General features: G+C 40.7%; 1 protein-coding gene across 7 annotated transcripts in view; it reads left to right on the top strand.

Annotated features, from left to right (window-relative positions):
- Positions 1 to 22,333, top strand: part of PCNX1 (pecanex 1) — a 182,609-nt gene that overhangs the window by 113,671 nt on the left and 46,605 nt on the right. For all 7 annotated transcript variants that reach the window (XM_075531995.1, XM_075531997.1, XM_075532000.1 and 4 more), the window contains 10 exons: positions 644 to 676; positions 2,527 to 2,698; positions 3,160 to 3,270; positions 6,022 to 6,113; positions 10,689 to 10,798; positions 11,046 to 11,151; positions 12,759 to 12,851; positions 16,583 to 16,733; positions 21,149 to 21,290; positions 22,018 to 22,195. In XM_075531995.1, coding sequence (XP_075388110.1) covers positions 644 to 676; positions 2,527 to 2,698; positions 3,160 to 3,270; positions 6,022 to 6,113; positions 10,689 to 10,798; positions 11,046 to 11,151; positions 12,759 to 12,851; positions 16,583 to 16,733; positions 21,149 to 21,290; positions 22,018 to 22,195 — 1,188 coding nt within the window. The remainder of the gene's footprint in view (positions 1 to 643; positions 677 to 2,526; positions 2,699 to 3,159; positions 3,271 to 6,021; positions 6,114 to 10,688; positions 10,799 to 11,045; positions 11,152 to 12,758; positions 12,852 to 16,582; positions 16,734 to 21,148; positions 21,291 to 22,017; positions 22,196 to 22,333) is intronic.

The raw sequence follows: 22,333 nt of genomic DNA, 5'->3' as shown, positions 1-22,333 counted from the left end.
AACAAGGCAAGCTATAAAATAGATCTTAGTGGAGATATTGGCAGGGTGGAGGGAAGGTGAGGGAGCAAGGGATAACAGATTACATGGTCTACATATAACCTTCTCCCTGGAGGACGGACAGCAGAGAAGTGGGTGAGGGGAGACCGACGATGGTATAAGAGATGACAAAATAATAATAATTTATAAATTATCAAGGGGGCGGGGGAGTGGGGAGGGAGGGGAAAAATGAGCTGATACCAAGGGCTTAGGTGAAATGCAAGTGTTTTGAGAATGATGATGGCAACATATATACGAATGTGCTTGACACAATTGATGCATGTATGGATTGTGACGAGTTGTATGAGCCTCTAATAAAATGATAAAAAATAAAATAGATCTTACCATCATTACAATACCATATGCCAATTTCAAAGCATTAAGCTAGATACAAATTATTAACAATAATAAAGTTTAGAATCGGGAAAACTGTGGGATGTTTTTAATGTCACAATGACACCAACTTCCTGAAGTTGACTGTTTCACCTGTCGAACAGCATTAATACAGGCAGTTTCTTCATGGTGGTATATTGAAATTATTTTGAACATTGCTTGTGAAATTTCCAGGATTTCAGTAGTATAATCTGTCATTCTGGTTTTCTTTTAGAGTGTTCAGCCAGATTCCTCTTCTCCCAGACACGTAAGTCCTTCTAATATTTCTGTTACTCACCTTCCGTAGCAGCCTGCAGGAAGTCAGTCTCCCCCTTGTTCCTCTTTGGCATATGTCAGATTGAATTAAGATTTATGGTAGTATTTGCTCATCTATTATATTTGGTACTGTCGCAAAGTAAATGATTTATTACATAAACTAAAATGGCACTGTAGTAGTGGACTCTTAAATCTTGGTTGAAAATTAGCATAATAACTCATTGTTTGGCAGCTTATTTCAGGAGAAGGTTATCAATAAGGTAAGCATGGGTCATATAAACTCATGGCTGTGATGCAAAGGGCTTAGGTGCAGAGCAAATGCTTTGAGAATGATGAGGGCAAAGAATGTACAGATGTGCTTTATACAATTGATGTGTGTATGGATTGTGATGAGTTGAGTTGTATGAGTCCCTAATAAAATGTTTTTTAAAAAATAAACTCATGGCTGTTGGATAATTTAATTTGATATATTTTGATATGATAGGAAAACAGAGGCAAATGATGTTCTTTTGACTGATGGACATGCATTATTTTGTAAAAATGTTTTAAAGTGTAGTACTATATGGAAACCTTGCTTTTTCTTTTAACTTTATTTTTACATAGTTTCAGATTATAGAAAAATGCAATGACAGTACACAGAATGTGCAGTACCTTTCTTCCATCTTCTCTATATTAACATTTCACTGTGTGTGCTTAATCTCTTTGTGCCTGTCTCAAACACATCCCGCCACTTCCACCACCATGTTATTCATGCTTTTCTGAACTGTTGGAGTGGATTTGCAGGCATGAGATCCCTGTTTACCTCTGAATTACCTCTGTCTCTAAATGCCCGGTCTGTTTCCGAGAAAGAATATAAATTCCTTTGCAGTCCTGCTAGTTGCCCTCAGAACAGAGCATTGGCTGGATCATCTTCTCAACCCTTAGTGTGCTCCACTTCTTTGCTGTGATCAGTGTGCTTTGAATCCCTTCGGGCCCAATGACTTCATCTCCCAGTGTGTAACAGACAGCATTCTGCTGCGGTCCACAGGGTTTTCGTTGGCTAGTTTTTAAAAGAAGTCTAGTCTGTCTTAGTGTGGAAGCTCCAGAGAAACCTTTTCACCATGTATTAGAAACCTTACTGGCTCAGCTTTTGCCACCACAGTAAAGCAAACTGACAGCGGCAATCCTTTACAGTGCTACAATGTAATTAATCCAAACCAAGAGGGCATAGCGATACAGTACTATAGATCCACAAATCTTATTCAGACTTTACGGGTTGTCTCAATTGGCAGTTGAAAACCCTTAATCATGCGTTTTGTCTCTCCCATCTCTTTTCATTGGAGCAGCTCCTCTGCGGAGCCCTGGGGGATGTAAATGATTAGCCACCGGGCTGCTAGAGCCTATCTAGACAGTCCTTGGAAGAAAGCCTGGCCAGTCTATTTCTAAAAATCAGCCACTGAAGACCTTACAAAGTGCAGTTGTGTTCTGGCACTTATAGAATTGTCATGAGTCAGAAGCGATTCAGTGGCAACTGGTTTAATTCCTCAGTCTTCCACGATATCGGCATGTGTGTTGCATACAGGCCTATAACGTTGTAATCCCCCCCACCCAGTTTGAGTTTGTCCATTGTTTCTTCATGATTAAATCAGACTCAGGCCCTGTGGGTATTTGTTTTAGTTTTGTTGATGGGAGGGGAGGACTTATATGAAAATGATACTTTTTTCTAGTCAGTGCATCAAGCGCAGGATGTTGATTTACCTCATGGAAGCCTTTTGCATCCTTTCAGTATAAGCCATCGTAGATCTCACTAGTTGTTGTGACTCTTAAATTTAACCAAAGTTCTTTTGAAAATATCTTTTTCAGGGTCACAATCGTATCATTGCCTACAGTAGACCAGTTTATTTCTGCCTGTGTTGTGGCCTTATTTGGCTCTTGGATTATGGTAGCAGAAACGTCACTACAGCAAAGTTCAAATTGTACGGAGTGACTTTCACCAACCCACTGGTTCTTTTATCAGCCAGAGATTTGGTTATAGGTGAGTCGCCTTTAAAATATCTCAGATTTGAACATTTATTTATTTGAAAAGTTACTGTTAAGTAATTTATATAGTCTATAAGAGTAGTGATCAGTTTATTTTGCTTTTTGTAATCCTCAGTGAGTAGCAAAACTATAGGGCTAGTAGAATGAAAAAAGCTAATTATTATATTAGAGTAATTTTGCTGTTTTGAAGCAGGTGAAATGGAAAATATCCTTTTGGCTTCTGTACTTCAAGGTCCTATTATGTGAATACAATTGAAATAATTTTAACAGGTGGTGTTTATAGTTGAAATGATTTTAATACAAGCAGTTAGATAGAAATAAATAGATAAAAATTAAATTTAAAACTTGTTTTATAGTATATATTCATTTAGGGTCCTTTTGTAATATATTTTATAATCTTTAAATGAACAAGACCATATGGTATAGTTTTAATGCCCTTTTTTTTTCTTTTTGTAGTGTTTACACTCTGTTTCCCAATAGTATTTTTTATTGGTCTCCTGCCTCAGGTGAATACATTTGTAATGTACCTTTGTGAGCAATTGGATATTCATATATTTGGTGGTAATGGTGAGTACTCTTTTTTTAAAAAGCACAAACAACAGTATTACTCTTACAGAGCTGAAATTAGTAAATTGAATGTTGAAATACTTTCCTGGTTTCGTTTTAGAAATACACCTATTGAAGACTGAGTAAAAATTGATTTGTACATGGGAAAAAGTAGTCATTTTTACCATAGTAAAATATCCAGGAATAATCTTTAATTGGAATCTCTAAGAAGTAATAAAATGCTGTCTAAAGGTAAAAGTTTTAGTCGAGGGTCACCAAAAAGAGGAGGAGCCTGAACAGGAAAGATTGACACAGTGGTGTCACCAGTGGGCTCAAAACAAACACACTTGTGAGGATGCTGCTAGATGGGGCAGTGTTTATTCTGTTGCCAATAACCTGCACTAAGTCTGAGGTGACTAGGTCGCACCTAACAACAGCAAAACTAAAGTTACACTGAGCTTGCGTGGAATTTATATAGACTGATTAAATACTTGCAAAAGATAGCCTGCCCCACATCCATTGAACCTGAGACAGGGCATTATATTTGAATGTCGAACCGCTGTGCACACTTGATATGCCTATATATATGGTTTCTAAGTTTTGTTTTATTTTTAGAACACCAAAATCCAAAGGTATTTTACTAAATAAGCTCTTAAAAATTATCTTTCTAGAGATCATGTGGATATGAATGGGTATACTTAGATTTTGTTTCAAAATAAGAGCACACCAATATTATTGTGAAATAAATGATTCTCAGAAGTTGAAAATAACTACTTGATAGTTCCCAGTCATATTTACTTTTCCTCTTTGCCATCTTTCACCTGTTATAGATTGTCATCCTCGTTATAGTACTTAATTATTTAAGATGTCATTGAAAAATCAATGTACAACTAGAGAAAAATATGAAAGGAAAAGAATTACTATAATTTTTAGTCCGTATCTCTTTATACTTCACATTTTCCACCCTCATTTATTTTCCAAGTATACTGCCTCCTCCTTGCCTACCAACGCTCTCATTTTCTGACACTTCACATTTGGAACCGCAGTATAAATCTACTGTTCAACTGTTTTGCAAATCAGCTCGGGGATGGGCGTAGTGGCAGTGGCTGGAGAGCATCCTTTCTCTCAAGGAGGTTCTCTGGTGGCCTGTACAAATCTGTGTGTGCTAGCCTGCCCGGATTCCTCAGTGACCTAGCCTCAGGATGGACACACAGACAGCACCGAGCCTGTTTGGGTTCCCAGCACATATGCATCCTGAGGTCATTCAGCCCCAAATTACTGTGTCTGGGAAGGAAAGAAAGAGGAGAAAGCCACCTGCGTGAGCAGGGTGATGTGGAAGAAATGCTGGGCATGTCGTGGCATCCCCACCTGAACCCAACTGGGGAGAGCCTCGTGGTCCAGTGTCCCAGCTCCTGCAGGAAGCCCAAGCCCACCAAGCCCTGTGACCTGGGAGAGTCAGGGCTTCTGCCCGGGAGTGGGGGCAGCTCTCCGTGGCATCCAGGCGATTCCTGCTCCTAACAACCACAGGGAGCGCTTCCAGTGTAGCAAACCTTGACGGAAGTAGACCGCTTCATCTCTCTCCTGCACAGGATTGGCCTTGCACCACCAGCTTTGTTGGTATTGGCCCAGTGCCAGCACAGGGGGAGGGGAGGGTGTTTGAGCCGTGGACCTTCCAGTCACACAGCCCTGCTTTATTCTCCAGAGGAGCAATCTATAACTAGACACATCATCAGTCTTAGCCTTTGTTATTCTTATAATCGTTTTCTAAATAATGAACAGACAAATAGTGTGAAAATGGGGGAAATCCTCCATTTGGCATCATGCCTGTTGTCCCATAATGACTTGGTCTTTGGAACCTAACCATATCAATAGATAAAGAGTAGGTATATATCCATTTAATTCATCTCTGCTGGTTAAATTATAGCTTAAATTTTAAGTAGAACTTAAACCTTTTCTATGTTTCTCTGCATCTATAGTATTTTGAAAATTCATGAAGGGATGTGGATTAAGACAGGCTTGCTCTCATCCATCATCAGCTAATGGGTAGAAGACAGTTTCAGGTCTATAATAGGTCATATGTTAATCTAACTACTGTGGGGAGGCTTTAATGTAGGTAATTGATAATAGTAAGCTTTGCCATACTATATAACCGTGAGCTACTTAGTAGGCTTTTTTTAATATTGCCTGAATTTTTTGCTATGGCTTTCTATTATAACAACTATGTAAATTACTAATGAAGAAAATCTATTATCCCTATTTTAAAAATAAAAGGCTGGTGATTTTAGCCATCCCCATATTCCCTCCAATAATCCCATTGAATCTATTTTTCTTTGTTGGTCTTGTTATCATCTGCATTTGGCCAGCTTTGTAGTTAATTTTTTGCACTTGTAATATTTTGTGTGAGAATTAATTAGCACAGGAAATACAGATTTGTTTCTGTGGGCAGCACAAATTCTGTTTATATAGACCGATATCTTGTCATGAACACAAAGGTAGCTCCAGCTTTTGAAGATTTCAGCAAGCTTCATCTTCCCATATTTTCGTTAACTTCAGATAAATGTCCTGAATCATGATACGGATGATGTTTTCCCCCGCCCCAGGCCCACCCCTCACTGTGTTGCATTTTTAGTGCTTCCAAGATAAGTATAGTTTATCCTATGTCAAAGATTGAGGATAGCAATCCGAATTATAGCCCATATTAGAACATCTTAAATCCATTTCGTTAAACTCTTAAGATATGCTAACAAAGCATCATTTCCCTCGACTGTCTAGCCGCAACAAGCCTGCTCGCTGCACTGTACAGTTTCATCTGTAGCATGGTGGCAGTGGCCTTACTGTATGGACTGTGTCACGGCGCCTTAAAGGTGAGCAATACATTCTAGCTGGTTTTGTCCTTAAAGCTAGATTTCTACATGAATATTGTTTTTAAGTTAACTAACGACTGTCATTTTTTTCAGCATTAGTTTTCATGGTCTTCAGAGGCTAAACATTATTCTCATTCTGATTTTGATTTTGAAAGCAATCTAATAGGCAATGATATTAAAAAGAAAACCTTTGCTAAGCAGCAGCCCCAGGTTAGCGTTTGATACAGGTTATTAAACACTAAGCTGATCTTGGTAAGGGGTGGGCATGGCATCCCAGGATGTGAAGTTAATCTTGGATTTTTAGTTTGGAATGTATGTAACCGCTGTTCATAGCAAGGTTTCTTAGATCTCTGAAGAATGAGTTCAGGGACTAAAATTTACAATCCATTCTGGTGAAGATCACTGCACTGAACTGAACTGAAATGTCATTATTGGGTTGGAAGTGTCAGCATGAGCCTGACAAGCTTCTCTTTAAAAACTATCACCAAATTGAAAACATAATAATTTGGCATTTTTCTGCCCCTCGCATATATTTTCGGTTATGTTTCATGATTAATGCAAGACAGAGATGATGAGATTGACAAGACAATGGAAAGAGGCTCATCGCGTCTACTTGCTTCGCTTACTTCGCAACGTTTATAGAGCCTGAAGCACTGTGCTGCTTTAGGAGCGCGTGGCTGCGCTGTGATGATGAACTTAGCCCTCACCTTCAGTGTAGAGTAATGGAGGCAGCAAAAGTAGAGGGCTCTGGTTATGCAAACTTGGAACAGTGATCAACCAAAAGGGAATTCAAGGAAGTGGCATTTGCTCCAACTCCGAAGGACGAATAGTGAGTGGGTAGTTGGAGCAAGGGATGAAGAGCTGCCATGTTATAAAGACCATGTAATATTGTCTACGGCAGTGGTTCTCAACCTTCCTCATGCCGTGACTTTTTCATCCAGTTCCTCATGTTGTGGCCCCCACCATAAAATTATTTCTGATGCTACTTCATCACTGTCATTTTGCTACTGTTATGAATCATCATGTAAATATCTGATTTGCAGGTTGTATTTTCATTGTTACAAATTGAACACAAATCACAGTGATGAATCACAAAAACAATATGTAATTATGTACTGCGAAATATTTATTTCTGATGACAAATAAATGAATTTTTGTCTTGAAGCATGGTGTAGCATGGGTAACAGTCTTCACACCAGGTACTCATATGTGGGCGTATCTGCATGTGGGCGGACCTGCCGGGAGACGGATAGAGGAGCAGTGTCTCGGCTTGTAAGACCATCAGAAATATGTGTTTTCTGATGGTCTTAGGCAACCCCTGTAAAAGGGGCATTCGACCTCCTAAGGGGTTGCGACCCACAGGTTGAGAACCACTGCTCTAAGGGAAACAGCAGCTAATCTAAGAAGTTCTGGAATTTTACGTTCACAAGGAAAGAAGAACTTCAGTAAGGATCGTGTCATTTTTAAGCGCCATTAAGTCAGTTCCGCAGCTCAACACCCTGAAACACTGCGGCGCCCACAGTGGCAGCCCCGGTGTCAATCCATCTCTTGAGGGATTGGGATGTGAATTCTTTGTTACCCTGAAAGTCATCGAAGACTATCCAAGTGCTTTTGGTAGCCTGGGGTGTGACCAGAGTTACATGTTAGGAAATGATTTGATCCCTAGCATGAAGCAGACTGAAGTGTGAGCAGGAGGCATCAGAAATAGGCTGACTATTGAACTGCGGTCTTAAAATTATGGAGGACTGGGCTAAAAGTAGAATTCATGTTGACTGTGTCTGGAGAGTACCGGGTTGCAGAGGAAATGGCCCAGATGAGTCTAGGCGAGCATCTGGTTCGGTGGGGTCAGGCTGGAGCAGCAGGCTGGATGGCGGCACACGTGTGCAACCTGGGAACCCTGGGTGTGCTGGCAAGTGTGGTCAGGAAGGTGATTGTTTATATCTGGACGTGTTTATCTGTCGGTATTTCTGGGGCGCTCCATAGGAGTAGCTGTTGCTAGGTGTCATGGTAGCGTCACTTGAGGGTAGAGATGGGTACATTTAATCAGCCTCAACCAAAGTACATACAATTGAAGGAAAGGATTGCTTATGTGAATTGATGAGTAAATTAGGGTTAAATAGTGAACCAGATTCCCCCAAAGGAAACTTTAAGGGGAAATTGAGTCTGGGAAAAAACACCCCAAAGTTTTCTGAATTTTGCGATTCATAGCATATTGATGGCTTTAGCAAAAGCAGCTTCTTTGGCATCTCAGAGGAGGCTTTTCAAAGTAGGGTTTGCCTTTGAGTAGATACTAAGTTTATTCTGTATTTTTCAGAATGTAGCTGGGAAATTGTGCACATGATTGAGGGTGTTTAGGGGGTTTGTGTTTTCAAACCATCTGACATTTGATTGCATTTAAAAACGAGAGGGGGATGTGAGGTGGGGAGGGTGGAATGTGGATAAATGAAGCTGAGTCTAGGAAAGAACCAGAGGAAATAAGATCCAAGTCCAGCTTCTCTCAGAGGCACCAGTTTGTAGCATTAAGTTTTAGATTTGTGTTTGGGGTCAAGTTTTGGAAAGTATAGCCATAGACTAAACGAGTGCAGTTGGCTTTCTAACCTGGGATCTAAATGCCGCTGCCCTGTAAGGAGTGTGAGCGGTGCAAACATTTTTGCACTCTGCTGCTAGCAGCAAAGTTGGTGGGTTAAGCCCCCAGGAGATACCTCAGAAGACAGGGCCTGCATTCTGCTGCCCCACAGTCACAGCCTGGAAAAGCCTGTGCAGCAATTCTGCTCTGCACACGGGAGTTGGAAATTGACTCAACACAACCAACGGCATTATTCGGTAGTTACATAACAGAACAGCAGCCATTGTAAAACTGCCAGGTAGATATGTCCTAGGACAGACAGGAAGATGGGTGTTTCCTTCCTGCTCTCCTCTTAGATGGTTTTATTTTACTTCCTCCTTTTCATAAACGTAATGTGTCTGCATCAGTGCATGAGCCAAGATTGTGTGGAAGGATTTCATTTACAGCAGTACTTGTGCTTGCTAAAAGCTGGGCATGACCCAATAGCTATCATTTGTGAATGGTTAAATTAATCATGGAATAGTTAAATTGTACTGAATTACTGTGCAGGCACACACATGCAAAGAAAAGTGATGTGGTGGTTCCATTGGGCTGCTACCTGCAAGGTCAGCAGTCTGACGCCACCGGCTGCTCTCATGAGGAGTGCCAGTCTCAGCAACCCACGGGGCCGCCTCCACCGTGTCCTCTGCTTCCCAATGCCGCAACCCTTTCGTCCAGTTCCTCTTGTCGTAGTGACCCCCCACCCCAACCATAACATTGTTGTCGTTGCTACTTCATCACTGTCATTTTACGATTGTTATGAATCAGGCGACCCCTATGAGAGGATCGTTCGACCCCAAAGGGGTCACGACCCGCAGGTTGAAAACCGCTGCTGTAGGGTCAGAGTCAGAATCAATTAGATGGCAGTGGGTCTGGTTTTGTTTTTGAGTTTTTATAACCACTTTAGTTGCATTCCTTTTGATGTGTGTAAACTTTCCAGGTTTTCTGGTTTTTAAGAGATTGCTGAAATTTGGATCATGATTAATAAAGCAAAACCAGTATGAACATATGGTTCCCACCCCTACCATTCTTCCTCCCCAAACCTCCTAAGAGAGATGGATCAGAATGGTGTCTGTCACACCCTTTAGAAATGCCAGCTATTTATCCTTACTGTCCACTCTGTTGCCAGATAGCCTGCTGGGAGACACCGGATATACTACAGTGAGCAAAACACTCATGGGGTTCCACACATTTGGTTGACCTTGGAAGTTAGCTTTTGGTTTATTCATTTCTGGGACTATCCAATTCATTCATTCGGAAGGCACTTAGCACATTAACTTAATGCTCAGTGTCTGTGGGATGTAATGGTTCTAAGCACAGATCGTAAGCAATGCCATCAAGAAAGTCCCGGGCCAGATGTCCACATTTTGCCTCATGTGTTGCATTGTGCCTGCCTTGGGTGGAGTAGAGAGCTTCTTAGAGGCATGGCAGGCGAGACTCCACCTCCTTTGGACGTGACAGGAGAACCCAGTCCATGGTGGAGAAGGACACCGTGTTTGGTAGAGGGGCGCTGAAAAAGCCTCTACAAGGTAGATGGACACAGTGGCTGCAACAATGGGCTCAGGCCGAACAATTGTGAGGACTGTGCAGGACCAGGCAGTGTTTCATTTTGTTGGACATCCGTCAGAACTGACAGACCATCTGAAAGCACCAATAATTAGTTTAGTCTTCAGAAGGGAGTCATCGTTTACTCTGAGATCCATAGCCCTGAACATTGGAAAGACATCGACATGCATCAGAAGCATGTATATCGATAGCTGCGGTGCTAAAGGAAATCTGAACATAAGCTAACAACTTAGATGCTCATGTTCCTAAGCAGCGAGCTTCAGTCTATCTGGAATAAAGTGTAATCAATACTACCACTAAAAAGTTTCTTGTTGAATGTAAGAATCTCTCTCCAAATACAGAAATAAAAGGCTTACTTATAAAACAAGACTACTGTGTTAAATATTTTGTTCTGTTTCCAACAGGATTCTTGGGATGGCCAGCATATTCCAGTACTCTTCTCCATTTTTTGTGGTTTGTTAGTAGCTGTTTCATATCACCTCAGCCGACAAAGTAGTGATCCATCTGTCCTTTTGTAAGTGAAATAAATTACTCCATTAAAGAAATATACAAAAGATGGCATTGTTTTCCAATTTAATTCCAAGCTATATCTTCCCAATATCTCTTAGCCTAGTTCTATATTAGGTTTTAAAAGTAACTGTATTTTTTTCTACCTGAATTTTTAATTGATATTTAATGTACTGGTATTCTTACATTATAAATTTGGTATTTTCTGTTTTGTTTTTTTTTTTCTCTCTTTTCTCTTATTTTTTAATGTAAAGCGCTTTGGTGCAATCCAAGATTTTTCCAAAAACAGAAGAGAAAAATCCAGAAGACCCCTTATCAGAAGTAAAAGATCCACTGCCTGAAAAACTTAGAAATTCTGTTGTAAGTTTTAGCTTTTTAAAATCACTTAAAAGATGTGACTTCTTAAAGTTCATCATATTCTATAATGAACAACTTTGGAAGAGTCTTAAGTATTTGAGGGAGATGTGTAGTTACAATGACTTAGACTAGTTATAGGTTGTTGATTGCTTCTATTTAAAATTTTAATATATAGGAAATATTCATTTCTCAAACTTGTTTTGTACATAAAACAATATGTTAAACATCCTTTTTGGGTCAGGTAGAATTTAGTAAATACTGTCATTGTTCATAGAATATCCTCTTCAGCTTAAACTAGCATCTGAACAGTAAATACCGTATATACTCATGTATAAGCTGAGTTTTTCAGCACATTTTTAATACAGTTTTTATGATGAAATTAGGTGCCTTGGCTGATATTCGGGTTGGCTTATACTCAAGTGTATACGGTAGTAACAAATGAGATTGGTTTTTGTGGTTGTGCTTGGTGATACAAACTATTCTTGTAAGCCATATTGAATTTTAACAAGGGCAGTTTGAAAAGTTATGTACCTGTTTTTGAAAGAGAGAAAAATAATATAATAAGGTAAATGCAGTAATTTATTTATGCACTGAGTTTGTTATGCTACTTGCATTTTATAATAATTATTTTTAAATGAATCCTATCGATTCATATATGTAGGATAATACATTAAACACCCTATACCAAATTACTTAGATCCGTGGTCTTAATTGTACTGTGCTGCAACCCTTTAATACAGTTCCTCATGTTGTGGTGACCCCCCAACCATCAAATGATTTTTGTTGCTACTTCTTAACTATAATTTTGCTAGTGTTATGAATCAGGTGACCCCTATGAAAAGGTTGTTACACACACACACACACACACACACACACACACACACCCAAAGGCGTCATGACCCACAAGTTGAGAACCGCTGACTTAGCTTATTTTCATTTGTGAAGACTGGATTTATATAGGCCTTAAATTAAATATTTACTTTCAGTGGACATGATTTTTACGTGTTTTTGAAAACTTGAAAGATACAAAATTGCATAGTTTAAAGTTTTGATTTAAATTTTTTTCTTGGAGTTTTAATGTTAACAAAGAATATTCAATATTAAATATTATAAGATATTTTGAATCTACTTTAAATAATATCTTAATATTTTGATTTAACAAAGCTTACATGAGTGTTATGATTTTTTTTAACAACTTGTAAAAGAATCAAGTCTCGGGAATAAAATGGGGCAGCATGCACACACACATTTTCAAAAGACCAATGGAAATATAATTTTATTATTTAAGGGGATGTACTTCTATAAGTAATAAAATCAATTTACCAAAGGAAGATTTGAAAGTCTCAGTGCGACCTGTTAGTCAACACATGCAGCTAAATAAATGGTGGTTTCCTTGGCGTTAGTGTCAAACCAGGAGAGGGGAAATGAAGCAGGAAATAAGATGTATTGTAACTAATGTATGTAAGCAATTTCTAAAATGCATGTGAGTGAGATTGTTTTCCCCTCTAACCTCTACTAGTTGAGAATTAAGGAACTTGGCTTTTAGTTTACATGGAACAAGTGAGTTTATGTACATAATGGCCTCTTGATGATTCCCTTTTGTCTCACAGAGTGAGCGTTTACAGTCTGACCTTGTCGTGTGCATTGTCATTGGCGTGCTGTATTTTGCTATTCATGTAAGCACAGTATTCACAGTATTGCAGGTAAGGAACATTTTGTTCTTTTTTTTTAAGTCATTTTATTGGGGGCTTGTACAACTCTTATCACAATCCATACATACATCCATTGTATCAAACACGTTTATACATTTGTTGCCATCATCATTTACGTTTTGTTCTTTTATTTGGAGCAAAGTAACTAACTGTTCAGATTCATTTCTGGTTTGATTATAACATGTCTTCTTTGTATTGAAATATGTGCCTTTTGTGTTTTTTAAACAAAACCATTGATCAGTTCCGTTTTGGGGGGTGGGGCATGAATCTGCGAATGTCTTAGCCGGATGATTCTATGATGTTTCCATCATCTGGGGCTAGTGGTTTGCAAGCCTTGTTTGTTTTGTTTTGTGTTCCCTTGACTAATGGTAAGAGACCTCACATCTTTTCCACATGAGCCCCAAAACAAGTTGCCGGGTGTCCTCATGAAATGGCAGCTGGCTTCCCCAGAGCAAGTGTTCCTAGAGACAGAACCCCTCTATAGAAACCAGTCTGTAACAACTGGGTATTGGAAGTAACAAAGGACCGCTCCTTGGGTATTCTCCTGGTGGTGGAGCCCTATCCTGATAAGGGGTAGGAGGGAATGACAAACGAGGCAGATAGCATTTGGAGACTGCACAAGCTTCCCTCTAAAGCCTGCTGACCCGCAACCTTCCCACGCGGAAGACACATTTATCTACTGCCAAAGCACCCTACTCAGCTGAAAGTCTAGAATACCGTCAGATGGAAAAGTGGTACAGTTCCTCTCACCTGTAGGCCAAGTAAGGACCATTTCTAGGGCTTTTCACTGTGTTACACAGACCCATTATCTTCACTAGGTTTGTCTGAAAGGTTTCCCGTAAATCTCCTTGCAGTGCAAGTCAACACACTGCTTGACTTCAGTCTTGAACTTTCCCCTGTGTTTTGAAAGCTGCATCCCTGGTTACAGAATTGTGTGGTGACTGTGCTGCCCTTGAGCACTTTACTAGAGGTGCTGGACCACTGCCTTCCCATTTGTGTTGCTCCCAGCACGAGGCTTGCTGTCATAGTTGCTTCCCTCTACACTCAGCTTGTCCTTGCTCTAAGGTGGCCTCTTCACTGGTGATTGTGAGCAGTTTGATTATGAAGTTCAGTGGTGTCGTTTTTTCCCTGGTTTTGTGCTTGCAGTTCATAGAGCTTGAATCCCATAAACTTATAATTTCCATCAAATTTGGGGGTATATATTTTAAATTTTTGTTGTTAGTTGCCAAATCCTGATGATTTTTTTTTAAGTTTGGGAAACTGTAGGCATTACTCTTGTCCTTCTCCTTCCTGTCACACACTCACCCCTCTTCCACCACATGGGGATCCAGTTTCGTAGATCTTAGGGGAGCTCTTGGGTAAGGGTTGGACTGCTAACCACAAGGTTGCTGCTCAAACTCACCAGCAGTCCCAGGAGAGAAAGATGAGGCTGTCTGCGCCAGTAAAGATTTCCAACCTCTGAAACCCTACCGAGTCACTGCGTCAGAGTTGACTCAATGGCAGTGGACTTGGTTTATTTTGGAGGGTAGCTCTCTACCCCTGTAAAGAGTTTAATAGTCTTGGAAACTCACAGAGGCAGCTCTACTCTGTCGTGTTGGTCACGGTGAGTCAGAATCAACTCAGTGACTGTGAGTTTTGAGGTTAGGCCGGTTTAAGTACTACAGCATACTGGTGCTTCCTTCTTTTTAATTAGTTTGAATATTTTACTTTGAAGAGGTTCTGTTATTATGTCTTGAAGTTAACTGGTCTTTTCCATAATGTATAATCCCATCTTGTGTGGTTTTAATCTTTAGAAATTCAATATGTTTTTTTTAATCTGTCTTCAAATCCTCTGCTTAACTCTCTGAATATATAGAATTCAGTATTAATAATTCTCAATACCCTTGTCTATCAATTTTGAACATCAGTGTCACCAATTACTTGGATTTTGATTTATTGACTATTTTTTCCTCATTATGGATTGTTATTTTCCGGATTCTTTGCATCCCTGGTAATACTGACAACATGCCAAACGACCAAGGGTACCTTGTTGTGTTCTACATATTTTTGTATGTGTAGAACGCTCTTTAACATTGTTCTGGGATACAATTAAATTCTGTGAGGAGAGTGTGATCTTTTCAGGTCTTGTATTTGAGGTTTCATAGGTGGGACCAACAATGGTTAGAGAGTTTATAGCCCCTCTCAGTACTCTGCCTGGGGCCGTATACATCTCAAGCCATCTCTTCTGGCTGCTGGGTCTAGGTACTCTTCGTGGTCTTGTCTGAGGTCTGGACACTGTCCCTCCTCTCCTTCCAAATGGTTCTTTTCCCAGACGTGTGCAGTTTCCTCACACCTGCCGCGAGTGGTGTTTCATCAGTACTTCAGGAAGACTCTCTGCAGCTCTTCAGTGTTCTCGCTCTGTGTAGTACTTCATCTCTGGCATGGGTCTGTTGGCCTCTAGTCTCCTTGTGTTTCCCAAACTCTCAGTTCGGGGAATGCCAGGTTCCCCCCTGTGCTGCAACCTGCAGACTCTCAAGGCAGGAAGCTGAGGCCCTTCCATGGCTCACCTCATGTGTCTCCTTTCTCAAGATCAGCACGCTTTCCTCCCCAGTGTTGTCTGGTTACTCTGCTGGGGCTGTTGCATATGTGAAATTAAAACTAGACTCGCTGCTCCATTGACTGGAATGGACAAAGCCTCACTTACTGCTGTGTTGAGTCCATTCAGGCACCTCGCCACCCTAGAGGACAGGGGCTCCGAGGCTGTAAATCCTTATGGAAGCAGACGGAGCTAGAGTGAGAGCTTATGCTGTGTGATTTCATTTCACAGGCTTGCCTGTTTTTAATTCTCTTCCAATTTGAACTGTTACCCCTGTGTACTGACAAACTGAGTAAAATTCAGTGAGCTCCTTTGAGTCCATGAGGTTCTAATTTTTAAATATATAACTTTTAATTTGAATATTTGAAGTACCTGATTTCGTCTTTTTAAAATGTAGTCATATATAAAGCCTGTCTTCCAATAATATACCCGTCAGAGGCACAGAAATAGAGCGCTTTTTTACCTCATCCCATTCTGCTCTTGTGTCAGACTTAATTTATTTAACTAGCATCCTTTATTGATTGCTCTTAGTTTAAAATAATTTCATGCATTCCTCTGTAAGTCTTATAGAAAAATCTTGAAATAGCAAGCAGTCTAGCTCAAGCCATCCCCTATTACACAGTAGTGTCAGACCCAAGGAAAGGAGTTAGCGTATGTTTAATATCTGTGATACCTGAACAAGGTGCCCTGGTGGCACAGTCAGGTATGTGACAGATTGCTACCTGCAAGACTGTGGTTCAAGCCCACTAGCTGCTCTGTGGACGAGAGAGAAACTTTGGCTCCTATAAGATTTGCAGCCTGGGAAGCCCAATATAGTTGGACATGATGTCAGGGGAGTGGGTTAACGTGTGAGCAGTCACTGACTCCCAGTGTTTCCCAAAGGCCTGAGGGGCTCTAGAACAGTCCCAAGAGGGCTCTCAAAGCAGATACGTGTACTTTGCCCTGGCTACAGTACAGACATTGGTTTCGTTTTTAAGAGGTTCGAGGACACCTAAGTTGGGGACCTATGCTATTGACAAATATTTCTTTGGAATTTCAAAATTGATTTTGCTGTTGAATATCGGAAAAAAGTTGAACTGCCAAACGATTGGTTTTTCTGTGGTGCTCAGGACGGTGCCTAATGCGCTTCAAATGATCGTTCCTTTAGCCTGTCCTCAAGTACGTGCTGTACGCGCTGGTGGGCTTCGTGGGTTTGGTGACCCATTATGTGCTGCCTCAGCTTCGGAAACAGCTCCCGTGGCACTGGTTTTCCCATCCTCTGCTGAAGACAATGGAGTATAATCAGTATGAAGTTCGAAGTAAGTACGCGATTAGCACTTGCCCGCCTGCTTTTACTCTGTTGAATGGTGACTCCATTGAACAAGTGCCCTCAAGCAACACTTGGCTTGTGTTTGTTTTCCTTAGGTTTCAAGTTGTTAATGAATTGCAGGATGCTCTTGTGTCAAATGTAGCCCCCACTGTTGCGATGCCACCTCCCTATTCAGTAGGACTGGCTTCTCCCTAAAGTGCTCTTACAGACCTCTCAAGTCTTACTGATGAATCCTCCTTGTGTGGTCTGTGTCCTTCTGTTCTCCTCACCTCCTCCCACCCCCATCAGTGTTGGAGGCTTCCATTGGAAATGCTCTTAATTAGAGCTGAGGGAGAACAGAGAGAGCTTTGTTCCTGTTTCTACCAAAGACACCTTATCCTACCAGAGGGGAGTATAAAAGAGCTGATAGAATGAAAAGAAGTTGAAAACATTTGAGGATTATACCTGGTAGCCCAATTTGGGATAAAGTGTAAAACCACACTAAAAGAAAGCCAGTCCACTTGGAAAGGTTTTCTACCGCTTTACGCCCTGTCGTTCCTTTCCTGCTGTCTTTGGGCCTTGTGCATTGGCCCCATGACCTGCAAGACTCTAAATGTCCTTCTTTCAGAGAATCTATAAAGTCCATGCCTGTCCTTATCGAACGTCCCCTTTGTTCATTGTCCCAGGCGGACAGGAGGAGTTTGCTTTGTTCTCTGTCCATTTCTCTCCTGATGGAGTTAGCTAGAAATGGCAGAGGAGTATTTTCAGACTGTGGGGGAAACCAGCCCCTCAAAACTATATCACGGGTCCTATAGGCACAATTGTACGATTATGATAGAAAGATTGTAGTAAAGTCATAGAGAATAAGAGAGATAGAAGAGAAGTAAAATGAAGGAGTCAGACACATTTCATGGTAGCATGCTCACCTCCTGGACGGGCATGATCTCACCAGCCAGGTACTTTGTGGGCAGAGGAGAGGGGAGAAGAGAGAGAGACTTACTCTAATCAAGGCTTATATCTTTTGGGGGCATGCAAGCCCGCTAAAGACATATATCACAGGAAGGGGTTGTACTATAGGTAATCCAGTAATGAAAGGGGGGCAATCTATGGATTTTACACACTATAGGAAGAGGAGGGATTAAAGATATGCATGTGTGACAAAATGGGGGGATCTGGCGGCCTAACCTTGATTGTCCTTGAGCTGGACTCTTGATTTATTATGAGCTTTCGGGGAAGCAATCTACTGTCCCTAACAGTAAGGAGTTGAGCCCCACTTACAGTGGGACAGACAATAGGGTCTGCTTGCTCTGGATGGCTGATGTCTTCTGGGAGATAACTTGACAATCATTTACCATTAGCTGCAAGCAGTGTCCTAGTTCTGACATAGATTTGGGGGAGACCACACAAGACCACATTGATCTCCTCTGGGTAAAGCAGATCCCATTAGATTATTATCTGGGTGGTGGTTTGAAACCAGTGGGAAAGGTAAACCTATTCCTGTTTGTTAAATCCCCACTCTGTTAATGAGTACTTTTGAGTGCCCATTATGTATGCATCTCCAAATATCTGTGTTTCATTGCTTCCTTTTAAAATTTGAATAATGTGCTTTGTGAAGGAGAAGGACTCACCTGGCAGTAAATAAAAACGATCACTTAGACACGACCTACATTAAAAGCATGCATTCTCTTCACATATAAAAGTCCGGGTGCTAAGTGTTAGCACCATTCAGTGGTTCTTGTCTGAACCAGGTATTATTTGTTGGTTGCTTAATGGCTGCTCTCCAGTTCCACCCCTCCTTCTACATTCGCTGGCTTGGGGTTTGGTTGTTAACTAATAGGCACTCTTTGGGGAGCAGATTTAGATGATAGTAAAATTGAGCCGACTTGACAGAGAGGAGTGCCGTGGGCTAGACCCTGGGCTGCTGAGCGCAAGGTCTGTGGCTGGGACCCACCAGACCCTTGGCCACACTGGCGGGCTGCTCCCGGAAGACTCCCTGCCTCAGGATCCCTGAGGCATCTCCTCTGCCCTACAGGGTCTGAGTGAGTTGGAGCCCTCCATGGCGGTGGTACTTTTCACTTTACACAGTTTCCCTTACTGTATTCTGCATTAATGTGACACCTTGGTGTGGTCAATGAGCCCATATTGGCACAGCATAGCTCACTCAAGTTCATACGAAGAGAGCGTGCTCTCTGGCAAGTACAATGTGAATGTGCTGATAGTTCTGTTTTCACTGTTAGACTCTATGTCTAGAAAGATCATCAGAGTCCCATTCCGTCTCCTAAAAAATGCCCTTTTCAAAGGAAGGGGTAGCTCATTAGTTCAATCAACACTTTCCTCTTTCTCCTTTTTAAGCAGATCATCAGTTTTACATTAATCACTTCATACACACTTTTTCAGCTCATTCATTGCGCTCTTTTTAATGTAACATCACTCATTCCACATCCTCTTTGTGTATCATATTTCTGTTCCTCTTTACCTAACCCACAGAGTTTTGCCTTTGAGTAATGCTGCCCTTTTGATTTTTTTTTTCTTTCTACTTGAGCCCTTGGTATCAGCTCCTCCGTTTTTTAATCGTTTTATTGGGGGCTCATACAACTCTTATCACAATCCATACATACATCAATTGTGTAAAGCACATCTGTACATTCGTTGCCCTTATCATTCTCAAAACATTTACTCTTCACTTAAGCCCTCTGCATTACTTCTTACAATTATATTTTTTTCCTTTGATATCAAAAATGTAATTAGAAAAGCTGATATAAGTGTTCTTAAATTCCTTTTTCACTTTTATTTTCTTTTTAACGTATGTATATATCATTGGCTAATGTTCACTGAAAGCGGTAGGGGATTTAGGGGCAAATTGTTATCAGTCTCCATACATCGAAATTTTGAACAGAAATCTTTTGGCATCAGAAGCAGCTGCTTCACCAGAGGTGGGCGGTGCTGGAGCAGTTTTGATGGCTTGAAAGGAAAGAGCTGAGGGTTGTGCTCTGTGCCGTCACCTGCTCCCCAGCGGGGGACACAGTCTCATCAGCCTCTTTCCAGACCAGGTGGATTCTCTGCCTGCCAAATAGAAATGTTTTTTTTTCCCCTCAAACATTGCTTCAGGTAGTAAACTAATATAAAGAGAGCCAGCTAGTCAGTTGTTTGAGGATGAATTACCTTCTTCAGGAAACTCTGAAGCCATAAAAGGTTTACATCTAACCTGGCTTTTCCTTCTCACAAAGCGTCATGTTACTGTAGCCTTCCTTCCTCACCTGTCTGATCCTGGCGACTATAAACACCAGTGAGTTGGTTGCACTGATAGCTATGCAAGCAGTGCTCTTTAATAAGGAAAAATGTCATAAGCTGTATAAGACTCCACACTGCTTCACTGCTACCGTCAGGAAAAGAACCTTTTTCCTTGTGTGGTGAACTCTCAGTATCATTTTCATATAGAAGGGCTAGTAAGTTTGTTTTAAAGATAAATTGTTTTCATTAAAATAAATCATTGATCATGTTTTTTATCATAGAACATTTCATCTAGGTTTTTATAGATTTTGAATTAGCATACGATTTTTGACTTATTAAAATTACTTGGAATAGCAATGTGCTTGACACAATGGATGTATGTATGGATTGTGTTAAGAATTTTACGAGGCCCCAATAAAGTGATTTTTTTTTAATTACTTGTAGCAAAATTGAGTTCTTTCCTCTTGATTTCAACAGCTGAAAAAAAATGTTTATTAGAAAGCTTTGTAAAACTAAAAGACATTGTTTTGAATAGCTCAAAGATCTGTTTTAATTCTTTTGGTTTACTTTAGATGCTTTCATCTGAAAAAAATGACTCTTAGGAAGTATGAATCCAGATCATGACATAATTCCATATCTTCTCATAAAATATGTATGTGCATGCAACGTATCTTAGCATTTTATGAGTGGACAATTTAACAGCTCAACCTTTGCCTGTAAGTTCTAGGCACAGATGAGAGAAGTTATAGTTGTAAACTGAGGTTTCAACATTAAAGTTTAAAATGAAATTAAACTCAAGTAATATCAGAATTGCAAATGTGGAGTGCCTGGAAAGTCATAGTAGTTGACAGTAGACTGACTGACTAAAAACCTAAGGGAGGTATTTATAAAAACCTAAAAGAACCATTGCCGCCGTGTTAATTCTACCTCAGACCGAGCCTAGAGGACAGAGGGGAAGCCTGTACGTCTAGCTGCTGCGTAGGCTTTCAGACGGAAGCAGAGTCCCAGATCCTTGGTTCAAACCACAGACCTTTTGGATAGCAGCCAAGTGCTTAACCCTGTGCCACCCGGACTTTGGTTTGTTTTGCATAGAGCTCAGTTCGAGTCATCATAGTTCCCTCTCTTCATCACATTACCAGACTGTTTCATGCAGTAGGTAACTCATGATCTTCTTGATCTATGTTGCCTTGTTAGATGCAGCCACTGTGATGTGGTTTGAGAAACTCCATGTGTGGCTCCTTTTTGTGGAGAAGAATATCATCTACCCATTGATTGTTCTCAATGAGCTTAGTAGCAGTGCTGAAACGATTGCGAGTCCAAAAAACCTGGATACGGAGTAAGTATAATAGTCCTCTAATCTGGGACTGACTATGGGCTGTCTTAGACATTGAGTGTCTGTTTTCTGCTGGTTTTTAGAATAGAAACTGAGGTTCAAGTTGTTTCTGACTTGCCTTTTCTGAGTACCTATTTTTGCTCATTGTGAACTGATATTATGAGCGGATGTTAAGTTCTAATATTAGATGGAAAGTTTGGTTATTGTGTGTGTGTGTGTGCGTGTGTGTGTGTGTGTATGTGTGAGATGCAGTTGTTTACACAGTTATCCTGTAGGTCTACTCAGTAAAATAGGTCCATATCGTTGAGTAAGCACTAATGTATTTCTCAGGCACTAGATGCAGTTATGCTAAAGTGATAGAAATATGAAGGGGCCCTGATGCTGTAGGGCTGCCATTCGAAGCCACTAGCCTCTCCGGGGGAGAAAGATAAGACTTTCTTTTTTTTCTTTTTTAAGATGGGGCTTTCTATTCCCAGAAAGAGGTGAGAAACTGGAGAAACAGAAGTCAGAAATTATAATTTTTAAGACAGTTCTTATGTGGAGGGTAAGATGCATAATAAATATTCTTAAGTGAATATTACAGCAGTCAGATTCTTTTAGAATCTAATTTTCCCAGCTAGACAAGTAGATTTCCCTTTAGATTGGCTCTTAGTCATGTAAGTGAGGGTTTTCCGCCCTGGGCAGATAGTCCCCGCCCTGGTTGATGAGCTGTGCTTTCGCTCTCTCGCAGACTGGGTGCTTTGATGATCACCATTGCTGGCTTGAAGTTGCTCCGATCCTCTTTCAGCAGTCCTACTTACCAGTACGTCACTGTCGTCTTCACCGTACTCTTTTTCACATTTGACTGCGCAGCTTTTTCAGAGACCATGCTCCTGGACCTCTTCTTCATGTCCATACTCTTCAACAAGGTAACGTGAAGGGATGCTCCATCCATAAGAGCAAAACCACCTCCCCCAGCTTACCACTACTCAGTGAGGCTTATGCTGATATTTCATTCAGTTTAGTATCTTTTCAGTCAGTCACTCCTGTCCTTCATCAACTCAGGG

This window comes from Tenrec ecaudatus, chromosome 14, assembly GCF_050624435.1.
Source record: "Tenrec ecaudatus isolate mTenEca1 chromosome 14, mTenEca1.hap1, whole genome shotgun sequence".
Taxonomy (NCBI): Eukaryota; Metazoa; Chordata; class Mammalia; order Afrosoricida; family Tenrecidae; genus Tenrec; species Tenrec ecaudatus.
Note: the sequence above shows the minus strand (reverse complement) of the source record. Positions and strands in the feature narration are given on the sequence as shown.